Here is a 17,088-nt window from a genome sequence, read left to right on the forward strand (position 1 = left end):
GTAGATCCGCCCCTGACTACCATTATGGATATGTGGCTATCAAAAATAAGTCTATGTTATTATAAAGAATACATCCTATATGAAAGAAATTTGAATATTTTGTTGATAAATATATATTTAGAACTAAGGTGTAATCAATAAGAAATATATTCATATTATATAAGGAATAGAACTAAGGTGCCAAAAACTATTGAATTCAGGAATTCAAACTATTAAAACCAATTTACTTCATACATATTACATACAAAATTTATAAATTTTTGAATTTATTTAGTATAAATCAAGTGGTCAATAAAAAATGGTTTATAAGTTAATTTAATACATTATATTTTTTTTACCGCTTAACTTTATACAAAATTAAATTAAAAACTTAAAAATTTACATTTAAACACGTCATCATTTGAAACTAATTTGATACGCTTTGGAACTAAGTTCACTAAAAACTTGATGAGCTTAAAAACACCCTAGTTTTCCTCATGTATGATTGTATCAGATAATCTACACATATATGAAGAACAAAAATCAAGTAAAACAGTAACATTAGTATTTGAGTAAATAACTAAATATCCGTTAAATATGAATAAATATGCATATTATATGGAGTAAATATGAATATGATGGTCGTAAGCAGCAGAAGAGATGGAAGTTTATATTAGCAAAGACTATCGAGCTAAAGAATATTATGAACATGATAATATATTAATTTTTTAATAGAATTTATTATTAAGAAACGCGTCTTCTTAACTCGTGTTTATAAGACTGTCGGGCTAAAGACTGTTATGAACATATATAATAATATATTAAAACTAATGATTTTTCATAGATCTACTAAGATATATACGCTTCTTCTTAAATCGTATAAGTTTGGATATCTATATATATTGACTCTTTCATTTTTAATTTACTACGCGGTTTGGTTTGTTGTCTTTTAGATCGAATAAGATAAGGTGCAAATTTAACCTTGATATGACTCTGAAATTTGAAAAGTGGATTTTGCAAATCAGCAAAGTTTGAACCTGGATTTTTATTAAAAACTAATTAAATCCGCATGTAAACGAAATCACACCCAACTGAACCTAAACTCCAACAGCAAAGTTTGATCCAATTTTATATGGTAAACAATTCCTTTTTCACCCAAACGATGACTAACGGTTTAAATATGAGGGGAGAAATATAATAATATTGCTGGCCGGAACTTAACCGAATTTTTTATTAATGAAAATAAAAAAAATACATTGTCGGAAAATCTCGAGACGTTGTGCGTAACGTGCTACTTTTACCTTATTATTCTGAAATGGATCTGGTTAATTTGGATAGAATATGGTTTAGAAAATATAACTGATTAAACTATAGGTACAGTTATAAAATTAATAATTTAATATTCAATTTGGATCCGAACCGAAACCGATATTGTAATGGATATGATATGGGTTTGATTTAGTTATCCGACCTATAACTAAACCCAATCCGATACCTGTATAAATATTTGATAAAACATAGAGTGAGTCTATGGTACTATGCATATTACGATTTGGTACTGTGCTACGACTCTATATTCAAGTTTTCAAATTTTAACAGTCGATCCGAACAGTTCATCTTGTTCTCCATATTAATATGTATTTGGAGACCAAATTTTACATTTTTTGAAATTTTTTTACTATTTTTTTAGATTTATTGAAAATCACTGTTTTTGGATGGTCCAGAATTTTCAGATCAAGTGATTTTCTAAATATCTAAAAAATAGTAAAAAAAATTCAAAAAATGTAAAATTTGGTCTCCAAACACATATTAATATGGAGAACAAGATGAACGGTTCGGATCGACCGTTAGAATTTGAAAACTCGAATATAGAGCCGTATCACAGTAACAACCCGTGATATGCATAGTACCATAGACTCACTCTAAAACATATATTAATAACTATGAAAATATAATTTTGCATATAATCAAATCGACAAAATGTCACGCCAATAATCACAATTTGCATATTAATTTTTTGAATAAAATTTATTGCTATGAATATATCCTTCAATATTTATCTTGTATATCCTCCGCATAATCATGAAAATTTATTGCTCTCATTGATATATCATTCGTAATAAATATTATTGAAATCAAATATCTGCCATATATCTTTCTTGATCTCTTTGTCTACCATATATCTATCTTTTTACACATATTATTGAAATTTGTTGCTCTATTCACTGATTGAAACAAGTTAATATTAATATTCTATTTATGAACAAAAACAATAGTATAATTTTTATTTTGCAGCAGCTTTTGATTTATATTATAATGATTTATTATGGGAGATGTTTAAAAATTATAATTATATTTAAATGTAAATGATTTTTCAAATGCTTAGGGTTGTGATATATACCCACTCCGGATCCGAACCGCTCTATATCTGAACCGGATCTGAAAATCTACAAACAAGTTATGGTTATGACTATCTATCTATCCGGAACCGAAAGAATGGACCCGAAATATCTACGAATAGATAAGTATCCAAATTCGAACCCGATCCGATTAGAAACAAATAAGTATATGAATTAAAATTCGAATTCAATCACTTTTAGAGTACGAATCCAAATATAATTGTATATGGACCCGATCCGATAGCATCTCTAGTTGTGATGTACAACGTTAAAGCAGCCTAGCGACCTTAATTATTGGTACATGAATCTCGAGACGTTGTGCAGACCTTAATTATTGAGCTGACAAAATGAGATCAATCTGACCTTAATTATTGAGCGCGCCAAAATTAAATAATCCAATATAATTTTCAACTAAAGCTAGAAGCAAGCAAATAGCATTTTGATTTAAATATAATTATTTTTAATACATATTTTTTTTATACCGATTGAACTAAAAAAAAGTCAGATATACGCTATCAACAGTAGCGTCTGCGCAGAGAAAAAAAAATCTGGACGCTTTAAATTAAGGAAGCTCATATGGGTACCCGCGCTACAGTATTCGCACTTAAACTGTTATAACTGTTTGTAGGGACCAAACTGTCATAACTGCACTTCAGATTTGTAACTTTTTTTTAATATTAATAGTCAAATCTTGAAGTATGTAGTCCAAAGAATATAAGTATTTATATCTATATAGTAAACAATGTAAATGATAAATTAATTATTTTTAAATAATCGTACCCGTGCCTAAACTGCCATAATTGCTTATGGGGATCGCAACTGTTCCAGATCTGTAACTTTATTTTAAAATATTAATAGTCAAATCTTGAAGTATATAGTTCAAAGAACACAAGTATTTATATCTATATGCTAAACAATGTTGTAATTTTTACATAACTGCTTGTGGGGATTTAAACTGTCATAATGTTGTAATTGGATCTCTCCTCTTTTTACATATGACACTGAAAGTATTAATATCTAAGTATTGAAAGTATTTATTTTTATGAGGTCAACTATTTTTGTTAGAGAAATGTTGACACGGAATTAGTGCGAGGCTTTGAAAGGGTGCTACTGAGATTTTAGAATAATAATTAGTTGAGACTATATAATATATTTTTAGAATAATAATTAGTGGACACAATATAATTAGTGGGGACCATAATACATTATTCCTCTAAATGCAGTTACTGTAGCGCGGGTACTGTAGCGCGGGTACATAAATAATTATTCTTAAATTAAAACATGCGTAAGAAAAAAAAAAACCACAACGTCTTTTCTTCTAAGTTATGAGATTTTCCGAGAAGGGTGCTACTTCTGCCAAGTTAACATTTGTGCCTTTTGTTTTGGAAGTTTCGCACAAGTTATGAAATCTTGAGATAGGCTCGAATAATATTTGTACTTTTAAAACGCTGGAATCGCTGATTCGAAAAACAAACATGCAAATGTGTTCTTTTTACAACTATCTAGATTTTGTTCAAATTATTTAACAAATTCCTGGTACTATGTTTGTCTGGAAGATGAGACAACTTCAACACAAAATGCTTTGAGCAAAGCTAATGTGTGTTGTGCTCACCAAGAAAATTTGATGAGCTTAACTTTAAAAATCTAATAGATTGATTTCAAACGACCAATAAAAACAGTTAAAACCAATCTACTTCATTAGTGATATATATACATGCAAAATTTTGAAATTTTTGAATTCATTAAGTACAAAGTCAAGAGGTAAAAAAAAAAAAATTTAATAAATAATTTTATGCATTTAATTTTGATCATTCTTTTTAATGATTGACTTGTACTAAGTAAATTCGAAATTTTTAACATTCTGCATGTACGCACAACACTTATGAAGTATATTGATTTCACAGTTTGGATTCATCGTTTGAAGCCAATCTGATAGATTTTTGAAGTTGTGTTCACCAAATTCTTAAATGTGTTTGTTGTAAGATGAATATATCATATACAAGGGCAAATATATTGAATGCGGTCAATTAATCTCTATTCATTTTCAAATTTTATATAGTTTAGAGTAAATATGATGGGTATTGTAAAATGAGTAGAACTAGGGTGTTTTTAAGTTCACCATGCTGCTTTGTGAACTTGGTTCTAAAACCTATCGTATTGATTCAACAACAAATTCAAACCATTAAAACCAATCTACCTTACGAGTGATGTGTCTACATACAAAAATTTAAAAAAAAATGAATTAATTTTGTATAGAGTCAAGTGTTAAAAAAATATTCAAAAAATAAATACACTAAATTAATTTATAAACCTTCTAATTTTGACTACTTTACTTTATACTAAATTAATTCTAAAATTTAAAATTTCTACATATAAACTCATCACTCGTAAGATAGAATGATTTCAATAGTTTAAATTTGTCGTTTAAAGCCAATTCGACAAGTTTTAGAACTAAGTTAACAAAGGGATTTAATGAACTTAAGAACACCCTAGTTCTACTCTTGTAAAATTGACCCCATGAAATTTTCTATGATTGACCTCCCAACATTATTTTAACCCCCATAACTTGAAAGTCTGATTTTGTCTCTAATCATACAAGTGACTACCAAAGCTGACATATACCAGATATATGAATGAGAAAACATAATCTTAGTGATATTCAAGGTTGATTACGATGGTGGCCATGGGGATCGAGTAAATATACAGCATAAAAGCCTGAGAGAAATTTGGATTTTATCTGAGATGTCTTTCATACTGACATTATAGTGCAACCCCCTCTTTTAACAACACAAAAGAAAGGCAGCACAGTCAGCACCGCCACTCCACTGGCAGCACTGGTACAACTCGACACATCAAACACTACTTTCAATTTAGTTACACGCACCCAACTCTCTAAGCACCTGTACAAAAAGTATAGTATTCAACACTCTTTTCAACCATCAGAGTATGAGAAGCCAATACTCTCTCAACCCTTTAACCATGTCTAAAAATGTTTTAGATTTTCTTTTTTAAGAAAATTTTGCTAGAATGTACTCCCTGAAGTTCTATTTGACCACACGATCTCTATCTCAAGAGTTCTCGAGCTATCCTTGCCACCGTCATGACTAAGGCTGAACAGACCACTATATATCCCTTCGGTCAAAACTTTATCTATTTGGATAGTTACTCTCCCTAGTGTAGGCTGCAAGTCAATGAAAATAGTCATGTCAGAGTAATGATAAGAAATAATGAGAGATGTTGATGAGAAAAAATTAATGCCAGCATTACCGAAACTTCCTTCAGGTCAATGTCTGTATACCTTATTAAAGGAAGGTTTGCAAATTAATTGGACCCAGAAAAGAACGATGCAAGAAAGAAAATGCTGCAGGCCTAAAATAGGTATTGGATAGTTTGGTGATGAAAGCTATTTTCTCAACGGAAATAGCCAAAAGTAGTCATAACAAAAGACTAGGAATATTATTGCATGGTGAAAAAATAAACCTTTCCAAAAGTACTCCTGCTCTTGCAAATAATGTAAAGTTTCTGCCCTTTGGGGGGTATGTCAAATGCCCAAGTGAAGGCCTCCTTCCATTCAGGGTTTGAACAGTGATTCACCACCTACATATAAGAATATATAATACTAATTAAACCATTCATCTTTAAGATATTAGTTCCGCAATTATACCAAAATATTTTTAAACCCTTAAAAATTATGTCCTGCATTTTACATATTAATGTCTAAAAACTGGAAGTTGTGCTCTAAGGCCTCTACATAAAAAAACAACACTGAAGTATACACGAAACAAGCCAAGTAGATCACAGATGACAGTATTGTGTCCAAAGTCTGTATTTCTTTACCAGCATGGAGCATGGTCAAATTAATGAAGTTATCAGGGACTGTAAGATATTTTTTTTTTCCAAGATTTAATACCTCTTATCAGTCTAAAGTCTGGTATTATCACAAACACCCAAATAATGTTGCATACGATTTGGGAAAAGAAAAAAGATACTTTGGGAAGACCTACCCGTGTCTCCTTTGGGGGGCCATTTCCAATCTTCAGGCAACAAAACGCATTTGTGCTCGCCATAGTCTGTTTCAAATTATTGCCCCTTTTGACAGTCACAGTAAGACACCCCGGCAAACAATGCAATAGACTATCAACTCTCTCATGAAAACATGGGGGACAATTCTTGATCATCAATTGGAGATCCGGTATCGCCTCAGCAGCAATTAATGCTTGTGCTTTGGCTATGTCTTCACCAGTTTGAGGCCAAGAATCCTTTAAGAGGCAGAGAGTGTCAAGCACAGCTTCTTGGGCTGGTTCAGATCCAGAATTCAGCGCAGCAACCAGGTGGGGAATGCAAAGCGTGGCTGCCTCTGACATGCGCAGCTTCTTGAAGTTGGCAAAGATTGTATAGATTGTCCGAAGCACCTCTTCGTTGATTGTTGATGTCGAGAGAAATTCTTTCTCTAGTGCAGCTGGAGAAATATGAAGTTGTGAACAAGTAGATAGTTGATAATCTCAAACTAGATGGATTATCCCTGTGACAGTTATTAGGGACCATAATATGGTATGTGATACAAACAAAATTTATGTCACTTGTTCCATTATTATCGCCTTTCTCTCATTTGACCTTATAAATGTGTACATTTATAATGTTGACATGATGAAGTAAGAAACATTATTCAAAAAGAAAGAGCATCTTTTTCCATGGAAAATATAATGGAACGTTTCACAATTTGCAGTTTCTTTTTGCTTAAAAATTGATTTCGAAGAGGTAATTTTTTTACAAGAAAAATAAATTTAGAATTTCGACAGTGTGAGCTCACTAACCTGAAAAAAGGGTTAAGCACTTGAGCTATTCCCTAACATTCAGTGCGGCTAGTTCTCTTTTAGAACATTTTTTATTTAAAACTGACTTCTTGGCACCCAATGTTATCAGAAAAAAAACTAAGGACACAAAAATAATCATTACCATTGAAAATATCATCTTTCTCAAGGGCATATGCAAAAATAAACCCGCAAAAATAGCCAAACACTTACCAGTAAGCGACCTGATGAGCTCATTTGAAACATACTCTTGAAGTGTATGGTTTGCAAATAGATACTTGATCAGCGATGCGGCCTGAGCTGCCACCTCAGCACTTGGGTGCAACAACAGCTCTTGCACAACCAGGACCCCGCCTGACTCAGCCACCGCACGCCGATTTGTTCTGCTATTCATCACCAGGTTCTGCAATGCACAGATTGCCACAGTTGTCATGTCCTCGTTCGGTTGGTCCTCCAGCACGCTTACCAAAGCACGACATGCAGAGACTGAGTCCCTCGATCTGGCTAGGGCATCATGCTGGAAAAGGTCACCTAGGGAAAGGGTTACCAGGAGCTTTGCTGGTTGACATCTGGTAAGTGGGTCAAGCAAGTACTGGGCAAGTGGCCCAATTACAGACTTTGCAACCCTCTTTTCACGCACTTTGACATTGTTAAATAATGCCTCTAGCAATCTAGCGGCAGCTTCTTCACACTGGTGCGACTTTAACAGCTCCAAAAGTGCTTCTACAGCTCCAGCCTGAGCTATTGACACGGCACTGCTGGTGCTATTCTTCTGTTGAACTAACAAAGCGTTGAGAGCCACAGTAACCGTAGTTTCTACACTAGAAGTTAATAGTCTAACGAGGACCAACATGGAGATTTTCACATAGTGGTCAGTACTGGACCTTAAAACATTAGACAGTACCAAAGCAGCCGACTCCCACAGCTCCAGGCTAGGCAATGGATCATCTTGCACGATAACTTTTGAAAGTTCAAAAATGCCACCGGCATCAGCGACAGCCTTAGGCCAGGTCACAGAGATGCTCTCAAGAGCTCTGATCGCTGTTTGCTGTAGGCTTATTATACCAATCCCTGCCAACCGCACGAGTGGGACCACTGCATTTAGTGTGGTGATATCGATCTTGAAATGGTCCTGTTCTAGGAGGTGCATGAGAACTTCTGTGCCAAGCTGTTGTATGGCTGGAGACGGTGACTCGAGGAAAATGAGGAGAGGCTCAATCACTTGACTTGGGGTTAACTTCAAATTTTTTAAACTCTGCGGTTTTTCAAGAATATTTATGAGAGCTTGTAAGGCACTGTGTTGACCCCACACAGTGAAATCAGGCCGCTGCAAGACCAGAAAAAGGGGCTCCACCATTCGCGCTGCAGCTGAGCTTCTTGCAATGCCACTATTGTTGGTCAAGATGCGAAATAACTCGACCATCAATGAACTGACGGTAGCTGGTGCTTCAAGAATCATGTCAAGTGAACTATCTATCACCCCAGAATTAATCATCTCTATCTTACAATTAGGCCGGTCTTTTCCCAATTTAATAAGCGCACTTAAACTGGACTCTGCTAGCTCAAAATTCTCTGGTGATACATATCGTACCAGAGTATCAACCAAATCGTTTGAAGCAACCACATTTGCATTGTCTTCGTCTTCTAATAACAGGTTGAGAGCACTGACGGCAGGGCCCATGGCTGAACCGGACCCCGACATGACAAGTTGTGTCAAAGGCCGTATGCACTCCAAAGAAGTGGAACGGTCCCGTACAAAAGGGTTCTGAAACAAGATGCAGCAGAGTTGAGCAGCATCATTTTTAAGCTCAAGTGAGGAGCTGAATGAGAGGATCTTACAGAGGCTGTCAAGTGGGTCCCCTTCTACCTCAGTCAAAGCTGAAGCCTTTGAGAGGTTTCCGGTTGTTAGTTTGATAAGAGCCGATAGGGAAGCTTGTTGCTCCCTTTCATTTCCTGCATTCAGCATGTCAACCAAAGGTTGGATTGCTTGTCTTGCAATCTCAGTGTCTCTCAAACTCTCAGATTGAAACAATTCCTTCAGAGCTCTTGCGGCAACAAGCCGAGAATTTCTCGACCCAAACCTTAAAACAGCTAGCAACTGGTTCAATGTGCTTAGAGAAGATTCATGGTGGAGTAATTCGGAGTTTGTATATAAAATTCCTAGTAAGTTGGTTATAGCAGTCTCAGTTTTATCTTGCGGGCTTAGAGAGAGGTACTTGGTTAAGGCATCGATGGCACCTGACTCTCCAATGGTGATTTTGTTTGTGTCACTAGCCTCTGCCAGACGTGTCAGAAGCTCAAGCGCGATTAATGGTGCACCAGGTCTATCTGCCATTGGTCTCAGAAGGTCAACCAGGAAATGTATTGACTTCCGTGCGATTGCACCTGTCACCACTTCCTCCAGTTCGAATATTCTTTTCATTATGGCATAACTTGGATCAGCTGGTAACATAAATTCTTCACACAAGGCAGTTAAGTTGGACTCTGTGTACCCAATTAGAGTTATCAGGCTGGGAATTGCACCAGAATTCGCAACTGAGAGTTGGGTTTCTTTGTCTCCAGTTTGGACAAGACTGGAGAGTACTTGGGCTGAGAAGAATCGGTCAGCTAATTCTTCAGATTTGAGTACAGAGACGAGAGAAGGTACCATTCGTGTGAATGATGAGGATTGAATGACAGTTTGATCCTGAAATAATACTGACAAGAGAAGTGCACTTTTCCAAATACCGTCAAATTCTCCATATTCTGCCTGTAAAAAATAATCATAACTTATGTCAAGTAATAAAAGAAATATTTTGTGTGAAAAGGGATTTTGGTAGATCAAGGCAAGAGACAAACCTGTACAATTATGTGTGGACAAAATTATGCAAATCTCAGATTTTAGGTACATGGCTTTGTTGTCTTTTCCTTTTTCTAATTTCTTTTTATCTGATTGGTTTCACTTGAGATTTATTTTAATTATATAATCCGTTTGAGCTTGCAAAGAGTCAACACAAACAATGACATGAAATAACTGAAGCATAATTACCTGATGATCAGTGTAGTTTGAAAGTTGATCAGAGATAACCCCTATAACACCAGCCTCCATGACAGTAATCCTACACACTGCAGAAGCTGAACAAAGATACAGCAACAACCAGTTGGCAACAGTGCCTCCCAAAACCCTAGCTGGGTCAGGTCCCACATATTCCTCATCCCTTTCTGGATAACTCTTTGGATTCCACACCTCAATTTGTAATGAACTAGCACTAAAATCAGGCCTCATCATATCTACCAATGAACCAACAAGCTTTTCTGATAGTTCCGATGAGTAGAGCACTCTTACTGACTCATCTCTTCTCTCTCTGATAGCACATGTCAGAAGCCCAGCTCCACCTATCCTTACCTCTAAACTTGGTGAGTTGACTACTCTCTCAGCAAGAGAGAGCACACAGCCTCGGACTTGACCCAAGTACTGACCAACCAAACTAGCTTGCTCCTGACCAACCAAACTACCTTGCTCCTGACCAACCAAACTACCTTGCTCCTGACAAACCCTTGAAAGAATCTCAATTGCCTTATCTTGTGTATTTGGGGAACCCAAATCCAAACATTTCACTAAAGTCAACAGCCCTTCAGGCATGTCAGCAATAGCAGACCACACAGGTTTCTCAAAATTGACACTCTCCTTGGCTCTAACCGTGATAGCAAGGACAGCTAGGGCATCCAAACAGGTGTCAGTTCCCATGTCCACATCAATGAGCCAATCTACCAATAAATGCACCACAAACCGGCATTGGCAGTAATCGGTAAACACATTGCAAAGAGGAAAGTGATTGAGTAGCTGGTACAGACACCTGGCTGCACTTTTCTTTCCTTCTGAGCTTCCTTCTTTGAGCACGCTTTTCAAAGCAGGAACAATATCCTGGTCAAGTGTCTCTTGTGCTATATTGGGGTCAGAAAGGAGGTTGGCCAATGCAGTTATTGCTGTTTCTGCTGAATCCATAGATGCAGCTTTGGCCATCCTGATAAGAGGTATCACATCGCCTTTCTCAAGGTAGGGATTTCTCGAACTAGCATTAGTCACCCAAGAAAAAGCCCCCAGTGCTCTTGCTGATTGAGTTGCTGTGCCACGGGCACTGCTTGACAGAAGTTTCATGCATGGGTTCACAACCTCATCTGTTGCCAGGCTATCGCAAATATCAGGCCTGGTGCTGAAAAGATCTGCCAAGACTGAAGCAGCATGCTCTTGCATTTCTTCATCAGATGAATTTAATACTTGTATTAGTGACCTTAATCCTTTATTTGCTGTGGACCCATCATGCACCAAATCATTATGGGAAGCCATCATAAGCACATGACCTAAAACTGTTATCGCCTGACATTTTGACCCGACCAACTCACTAGAAAGAAGAACCAACAACTGGTTTATTATGGTTGGGTCTGCTTGCCGGATCAATTTTTTTAGTGCTTTAGCTGATGCTTCTTGCCCCTTGGACCCACCACTTTTTAAAAGCCACAACAATGACGAAATTGCCCCCGCACTTTCTACACAAGCACGGATGTCGTCAGAGTGACAGCACAAATTCCAGAGCACATGCGCAGAATCTTCCCTTGCTTTGTTGGACCCAGTCTCCAATAGCTGCACCAATGGGGGTATTCCCCCAGCAGCTGTTATGGCCCACTTGCTCTCATCTATTTCATCTGTTAGAATTGCCAGAAGTGAAACTGCATATTCCTGCTGCTGTTCACTTGAGAGACCAAGTAAAGAAATTAGCAATTGTACACCTTCTCTGTTTCCTAAAGCCTCCCACAGCATGACACGATCGCAACATAGCCCCGTCAAACAGGGGATTAAATGCTCTTGGATTTCAACAGAGGCAATGGTTATCAAGCCAATTAAAACCTTCTTGGCAACTGCATTGCTGATTCTATTGCAGAGATAGCTATTATTAAATAGACTTGCCAATGCTTCCAGTACCCGGTCTTGAACCAGCTTCTTATCCCCAGGTTTCAGCAATACTATCAAATTAGTTTCAATTTCAACAGGATCGAACACCTTGTGCCCCTCATCTTCAACAAAAACCATCAAGGCATAGGCAAGCGCACCCAATACATCAGGAAGCGGCACTGGTAAATTACAAGTCTTTGATACTTCGACTAGGTAAAATATCAGAGAAGTCATGCCACCACATATATTCGACAAGGCACAGACTGAATGACTTTGCAAGGAGCGGCAAGACTCACCACCTTGCATGCACTCTTTGGAAGGGGCGATAATGGATCCAATCAAAACAGGTAGCCCGCCTGCATCTACCACTGCCTTCTTAGCGACAGTAGATTTCGAAGAGAGAACTTCCAAAGCATCGGCAGCACTTGCACGAGCTGAGATATCATTCTCTTGCCCCAAGAGACGAATTAGGGCTCTGACTGCACCGGCATCTATTACCTTTGGTATGCTATCCCCAAATGCTGATACCAGTCTAGCCAATAAGGAAGCAGAGTTTGACTGAGCAGCTGGGTTTCCAGATGAAAGAAGATTTGTAATTATCTCAACCCCATCAGCCTCTAGTGTGGCCCGCCAATACCCATCCTTGTCCCGGCAAAGATTCCTCAATGCACCAGTCAAATAGCCCTCAACTTCCCTCTCCTGCCTGGTTTTACTGCTGAGCTGAGCCCACAGAGTGGGGACCACCCCTTCAGTCACAAATATCTTCATGCCAATGTGGTCATCCGACAAGCTTCCAGATGAGACCTCAAAAATGGCCTCCGCAGCCACCTTTCGCCCCTCTACTGAGTCAGACTTCAACATTGCAAGTAGTGGAGGTACGCAGCCACCAAGAAGTACTCTCACTCGCATGTCCTCCTCCTTGCAGATTGCACTCAGCAAAGATGCAACATTAAATTTGGCAGGTGGGGGCCCACTTCGCAAAATGGATATGAAAAGAGGCATGGCTTGTGCATGGGTCCCAATGAGAATGCGTGCCTCTTTTTTCTCCCTCGCAAGGGAGAGTAGGTTGGAGGTGAGCTGTTCTCTCCCAAGTGGGGACGACATGCTGATGTGGAGCTGCTCAAGGGTGCGGGCCACAGTGGACACGGTGCTTGCTGGGTCATCCAAATCAGCGAGCCCATTGGTTTCCCTGATTTGGCAATTAATAAGATTTTAATAAATGTCAGAGCAATATATGACAATAATCAAATTCACAGTTGTCACTGAGCAATGCTGAACTGCTCCCAGCATCATTTCCTATTTCACATAAAAGGAACATCTTGATCTATAAATACCCAGATTTTGCACCTTTTATTCAGCCCAATGAAACTTTCTTTCATCTGCTTAGAATTTATGGCCATGCTTTGGTCATTTTCTATAGCAGTTGCTATAAATCCTATAGAAAGATTTTCTCTCAATATATAATAGGAGCTGGAATACAGAACCTGAAGATCACTATAAGCATCTTGCTCTATTTGTCCATTCAATATAATTCAAATTAATATCTAAACCCAAACCTGGGAACAAGGCACAAAGAATATGGTTACTAAAATTTATAAATATACCTTGATTTACCCGAAGAAGAAGAAGGCACGGGAGAATTGGGTTCACGACCACCGGAGGAGGAATATTGTGCCATATTTATAATTTTTGTCTATTATCATCACCCTTAAATGCAAATCTTCAGTAGAACCTAAGGAAAAGCATTGAAAGACAAAATTAAAAAATTTCTAATGAAAGTTGGTTTCCTCACAAATTTAGAAGTCAGCATTCTTTTATTCTATGTAGCCCGCATTATCAAATACATTTGCACAAAAGAACACACTGACTTGGTCACACAAAAATCGGTTTCCACGCCAAGTTAAAAGCTAGCAACTTGGCATTTTTGCATGTTTTTATTTTTATAAAAAAAAAAAAAAAAAAAAACTACAATCAGGGGCGGATCCCCATGAAATTGATGGTAGTCAGTTGACCCCACTAACTAAGTTTAAATGAACCCTTTAAAATGGCACGTGTTTGTAAAGTCATATGACATTAAAATTTTCTTAATTGCCTACTAGCCAAAAGTCTTGGCTTCATCACTAGCCGCCACTACATGCATGCACACAAAATAACACCCTGACATGGACACAGATACCAGGCTCAAAGAAGTACAGTTCACAGCTATGAGGGTCCCACTAAGTCATGCGGTATGGTCTCGTATGCTTTTATTATTACTTTAAATTTCTTCCCGCGTAAAAGGTCCGCAAATATAAACCCATTTTTCCCGCGCAATACAGAATTTAAACCAAACATCTCCAACAACCACTTTGCATAGTTCATACAAACCAATTTGAGAAATTATAGTTTTCCCACGCCAGACAGATTAAACTGATTACCAGTTTAGTAGTATTCTGCCTTTTCTCGATAAAAATGGACTTTCCTTCACGTTCATTCTTTTGGGTCTCATAAACTTGAAATTGGTCGTATCAATAAACATACTATCATATGTTTCCCTAAAATAATAGTTCAAATGCAATAATATCGTTTTATACTTGCTATTTATCTTTTCTTTTACCAGAATCTAAACTGCTACGAAAAGCTTCCTTTTGATATCGTTTCAAACAACCTAGGAAAGACATAGAGGAAAGTACAAATTAGCAAATAATCATAATTTTGACTGCTGTGAGTTTATATAACGAGACCTCATACCTATTCTTTTACTAAATTTTTGGTAAACTTAGATATCCAGTTATTATGATTAAGCTTTTATAAGAAGAGAATTTTTTAAAGATTCAGTTTTGTAGACCACGAAGTTCTACAAATTCAAACTAATAAGTCACATAGCCAAAAATTAACTGTTGAATTTCAGTAAAAAGGAGAGATAGAGAGAGAATCTTTACAGCTCTGAGGTCTATCAAAAGCAAAACCTGAAACTGGACCTCTCTTCTTCCAAAGGAAGCTCAGAAAATAGGAATCCCCTTTTACAAGAGGATCAAAGGGGAGAACAAAAATACCTTGGATCTCTTAGATAAACAACCGAAAATTACCTTAGATCTCGGAAACTCTGCACGACCACTGATTAAACCACAGTAAACAATTACATTTGGCACGGAGATGATGAATTTGCATAAAAAAGGAGTTATAGTGTACCTCGGCGAGAATTAGCGTCGCATCACTTTCAAGCGTTTTTGAGCGTTACTAAACGGTAGCTGTCTCAAACAAAGCTTCTTAACTTATCCTCTTCCCAAATTAAAGTCTCTTACACACCTACGTCTCTCTCTACACAACTGTCCCTCTCTTCTCCCTATAGTGAGATCGGAAAATGGCGTCGATCCACAACAGAACCAGAGAGACAGAGACTGCTGTCAAAAGGTTCACTCACTGAGTCACTGTCCTTTAATGTATTGGAAGAAAATTCCATTTTTATCCGTCATTTCGTATTTGTTTTCTTGTGTGCCAGGTGATACGACGTACGGCTCCCTTTGGTAACGGAAGATCCCGATATTTAGAACTGGAGACGTACAAACTGCAGGATTTTCATAAATACAAGCGAAATAATATAACAATAATTAATTGAGATGTTGTACTAAAAACCGATCGGCAATGATAATTCTGGGGCCCACAAATTGACCCACTTGTCAGTGATAATGGTTTTCTAAGAATCATGTTCGCGGAACAATCAACCATCTCGAGAAAGGACAGGACTCGTTCCATGGTTTATTAAATGCATCTGGTTCAAAAGTCACATGAAACATTAAAGAGGAGAGATCGAGTTAACACAATTTTGAGTTACAATAAAGTTATCATAATTATTTTTTATATTTTTAAAGTCTAAATCGTTGATTTAAACTGTTCAACATGATGAATATGTTAAAATGTGTTTTCAGATTAAATTTTATAATTTTTGAAATTTTTTTACTATTTATTACATATTTTACAAAAACTAGTCAATTTCAGACCATTGAATTTTGTACCCATCTTAATAAAGAGTAAAAAAGTTTCAAAAAATATAAAATTTGATATGGAAGCACATTTTAACATATCAATCATATTAAACGGTTTGAATCGACTATTTAGACTTTAAAAATATAAAAAATAATTATTATAACTTTGTTGTAACTCAAAATTATTGTAACTCGATCTCTCCTTAACATTAAAAAATATTTAGGGGTTTTACTTGGACCGTTGGACGTGATATTAGTCTAGTGTATGATGCGCGTTATCATCCAGGCGTATTTGACTCTTTGTAAGCAAAATAAAAGGATGTAGTTTGACTGTTCAAACGGAGACATGCGGATTTAGCCATTTGAAATAGACGGTCAGTTCCCATAAAAAAAATAAAAGTAAAAGAGCGCCTGTATCCCTGTGAAGCTGTATTTTTTTTTTTTGGTGGAATATACTTTATATTTTTTTTATTAGAAAATCATGCTCTTTAAATTTTGAACTGAATTTTATTGTTTACATGGTGAAAAAATAAATTCAGTCAGATTAAATTTTTGTTTTTCCACGTGAACAGTAAAAGTTGAAGCTGCTGCCGAACAGGGAGCTGGGTATAAGAATAAGACCCTGTATTGATTCCTTTTTTTCTATTTTTTTTAAACAGAAAGTAATTAAAATGAATTTTAAATTGAGTGAGTCTATGGTACTATGCATATTACGATTTGGCACCGTGCTACGGCTCTATATTTGAGTTTTCAAATCCTAACGATCGATCCAAACCGTTCATCTTGTTCTCCATATTAATATGTGTTTGGAGACCAAATTTTACATTTTTTGAAATTTTTTCACTATTTTTTTAGATTTATTGAAAATCACTGTTTTTGGATGGTCCAGAATTTTCAGATCAAGTGATTTTCTAAATATCTAAACAAATAGTAAAAAAATTTCAAAAAATGTAAAATTTGGTCTCCAAACACATATTAATATGGAGAACAAGATGAACGGTTCG

The 17,088-nt window shown here is 36.5% G+C and overlaps 1 protein-coding gene across 2 annotated transcripts; it reads right to left on the reverse strand.

Annotated features, from left to right (window-relative positions):
- Positions 1-5,138: 5,138 nt before the first annotated feature.
- LOC144552979 (CELLULOSE SYNTHASE INTERACTIVE 3) lies at positions 5,139-15,575 on the reverse strand. Of its 2 annotated transcripts, XM_078301050.1 has the most exons (9): positions 15,291-15,575; positions 14,716-14,766; positions 13,724-13,851; positions 10,709-13,308; positions 10,218-10,660; positions 7,403-9,938; positions 6,383-6,837; positions 5,859-5,975; positions 5,139-5,559 (listed from the first exon to the last, which is right to left on the reverse strand). In XM_078301050.1, the coding sequence occupies exons 3-9, from the start codon at positions 13,795-13,797 to the stop codon at positions 5,401-5,403; spliced, it is 6,384 nt and encodes a 2,127-aa protein (XP_078157176.1). In that variant the 5' UTR covers positions 13,798-13,851; positions 14,716-14,766; positions 15,291-15,575; the 3' UTR covers positions 5,139-5,400. The 2 variants fall into 2 exon arrangements, with proteins under 2 accessions (XP_078157176.1, XP_078157167.1); XM_078301041.1 differs by lacking the exon at positions 14,716-14,766.
- Positions 15,576-17,088: the final 1,513 nt, after the last annotated feature.

Source organism: Carex rostrata, chromosome 1 (genome assembly GCF_964058835.1).
Source record: "Carex rostrata chromosome 1, lpCarRost1.2, whole genome shotgun sequence".
NCBI lineage: Eukaryota > Viridiplantae > Streptophyta > Magnoliopsida > Poales > Cyperaceae > Carex > Carex rostrata.

Excerpts from the sequence above, each read along its gene's own strand:
- LOC144552979 (XM_078301041.1), bottom strand. The coding sequence starts at position 13,797 with ATGGCACAATATTCCTCCTCCGGTGGTCGTGAACCCAATTCTCCCGTG. Across the intron at positions 10,661-10,708 it reads AAGGGTTTGTCAGGAGCAAG|CTAGTTTGGTTGGTCAGTAC; the intron begins GTAGTTTGGTTG and ends GTCAGGAGCAAG. Across the intron at positions 6,838-7,402 it reads GCTCATCAGGTCGCTTACTG|CTGCACTAGAGAAAGAATTT; the intron begins GTAAGTGTTTGG and ends ATATTTCTCCAG.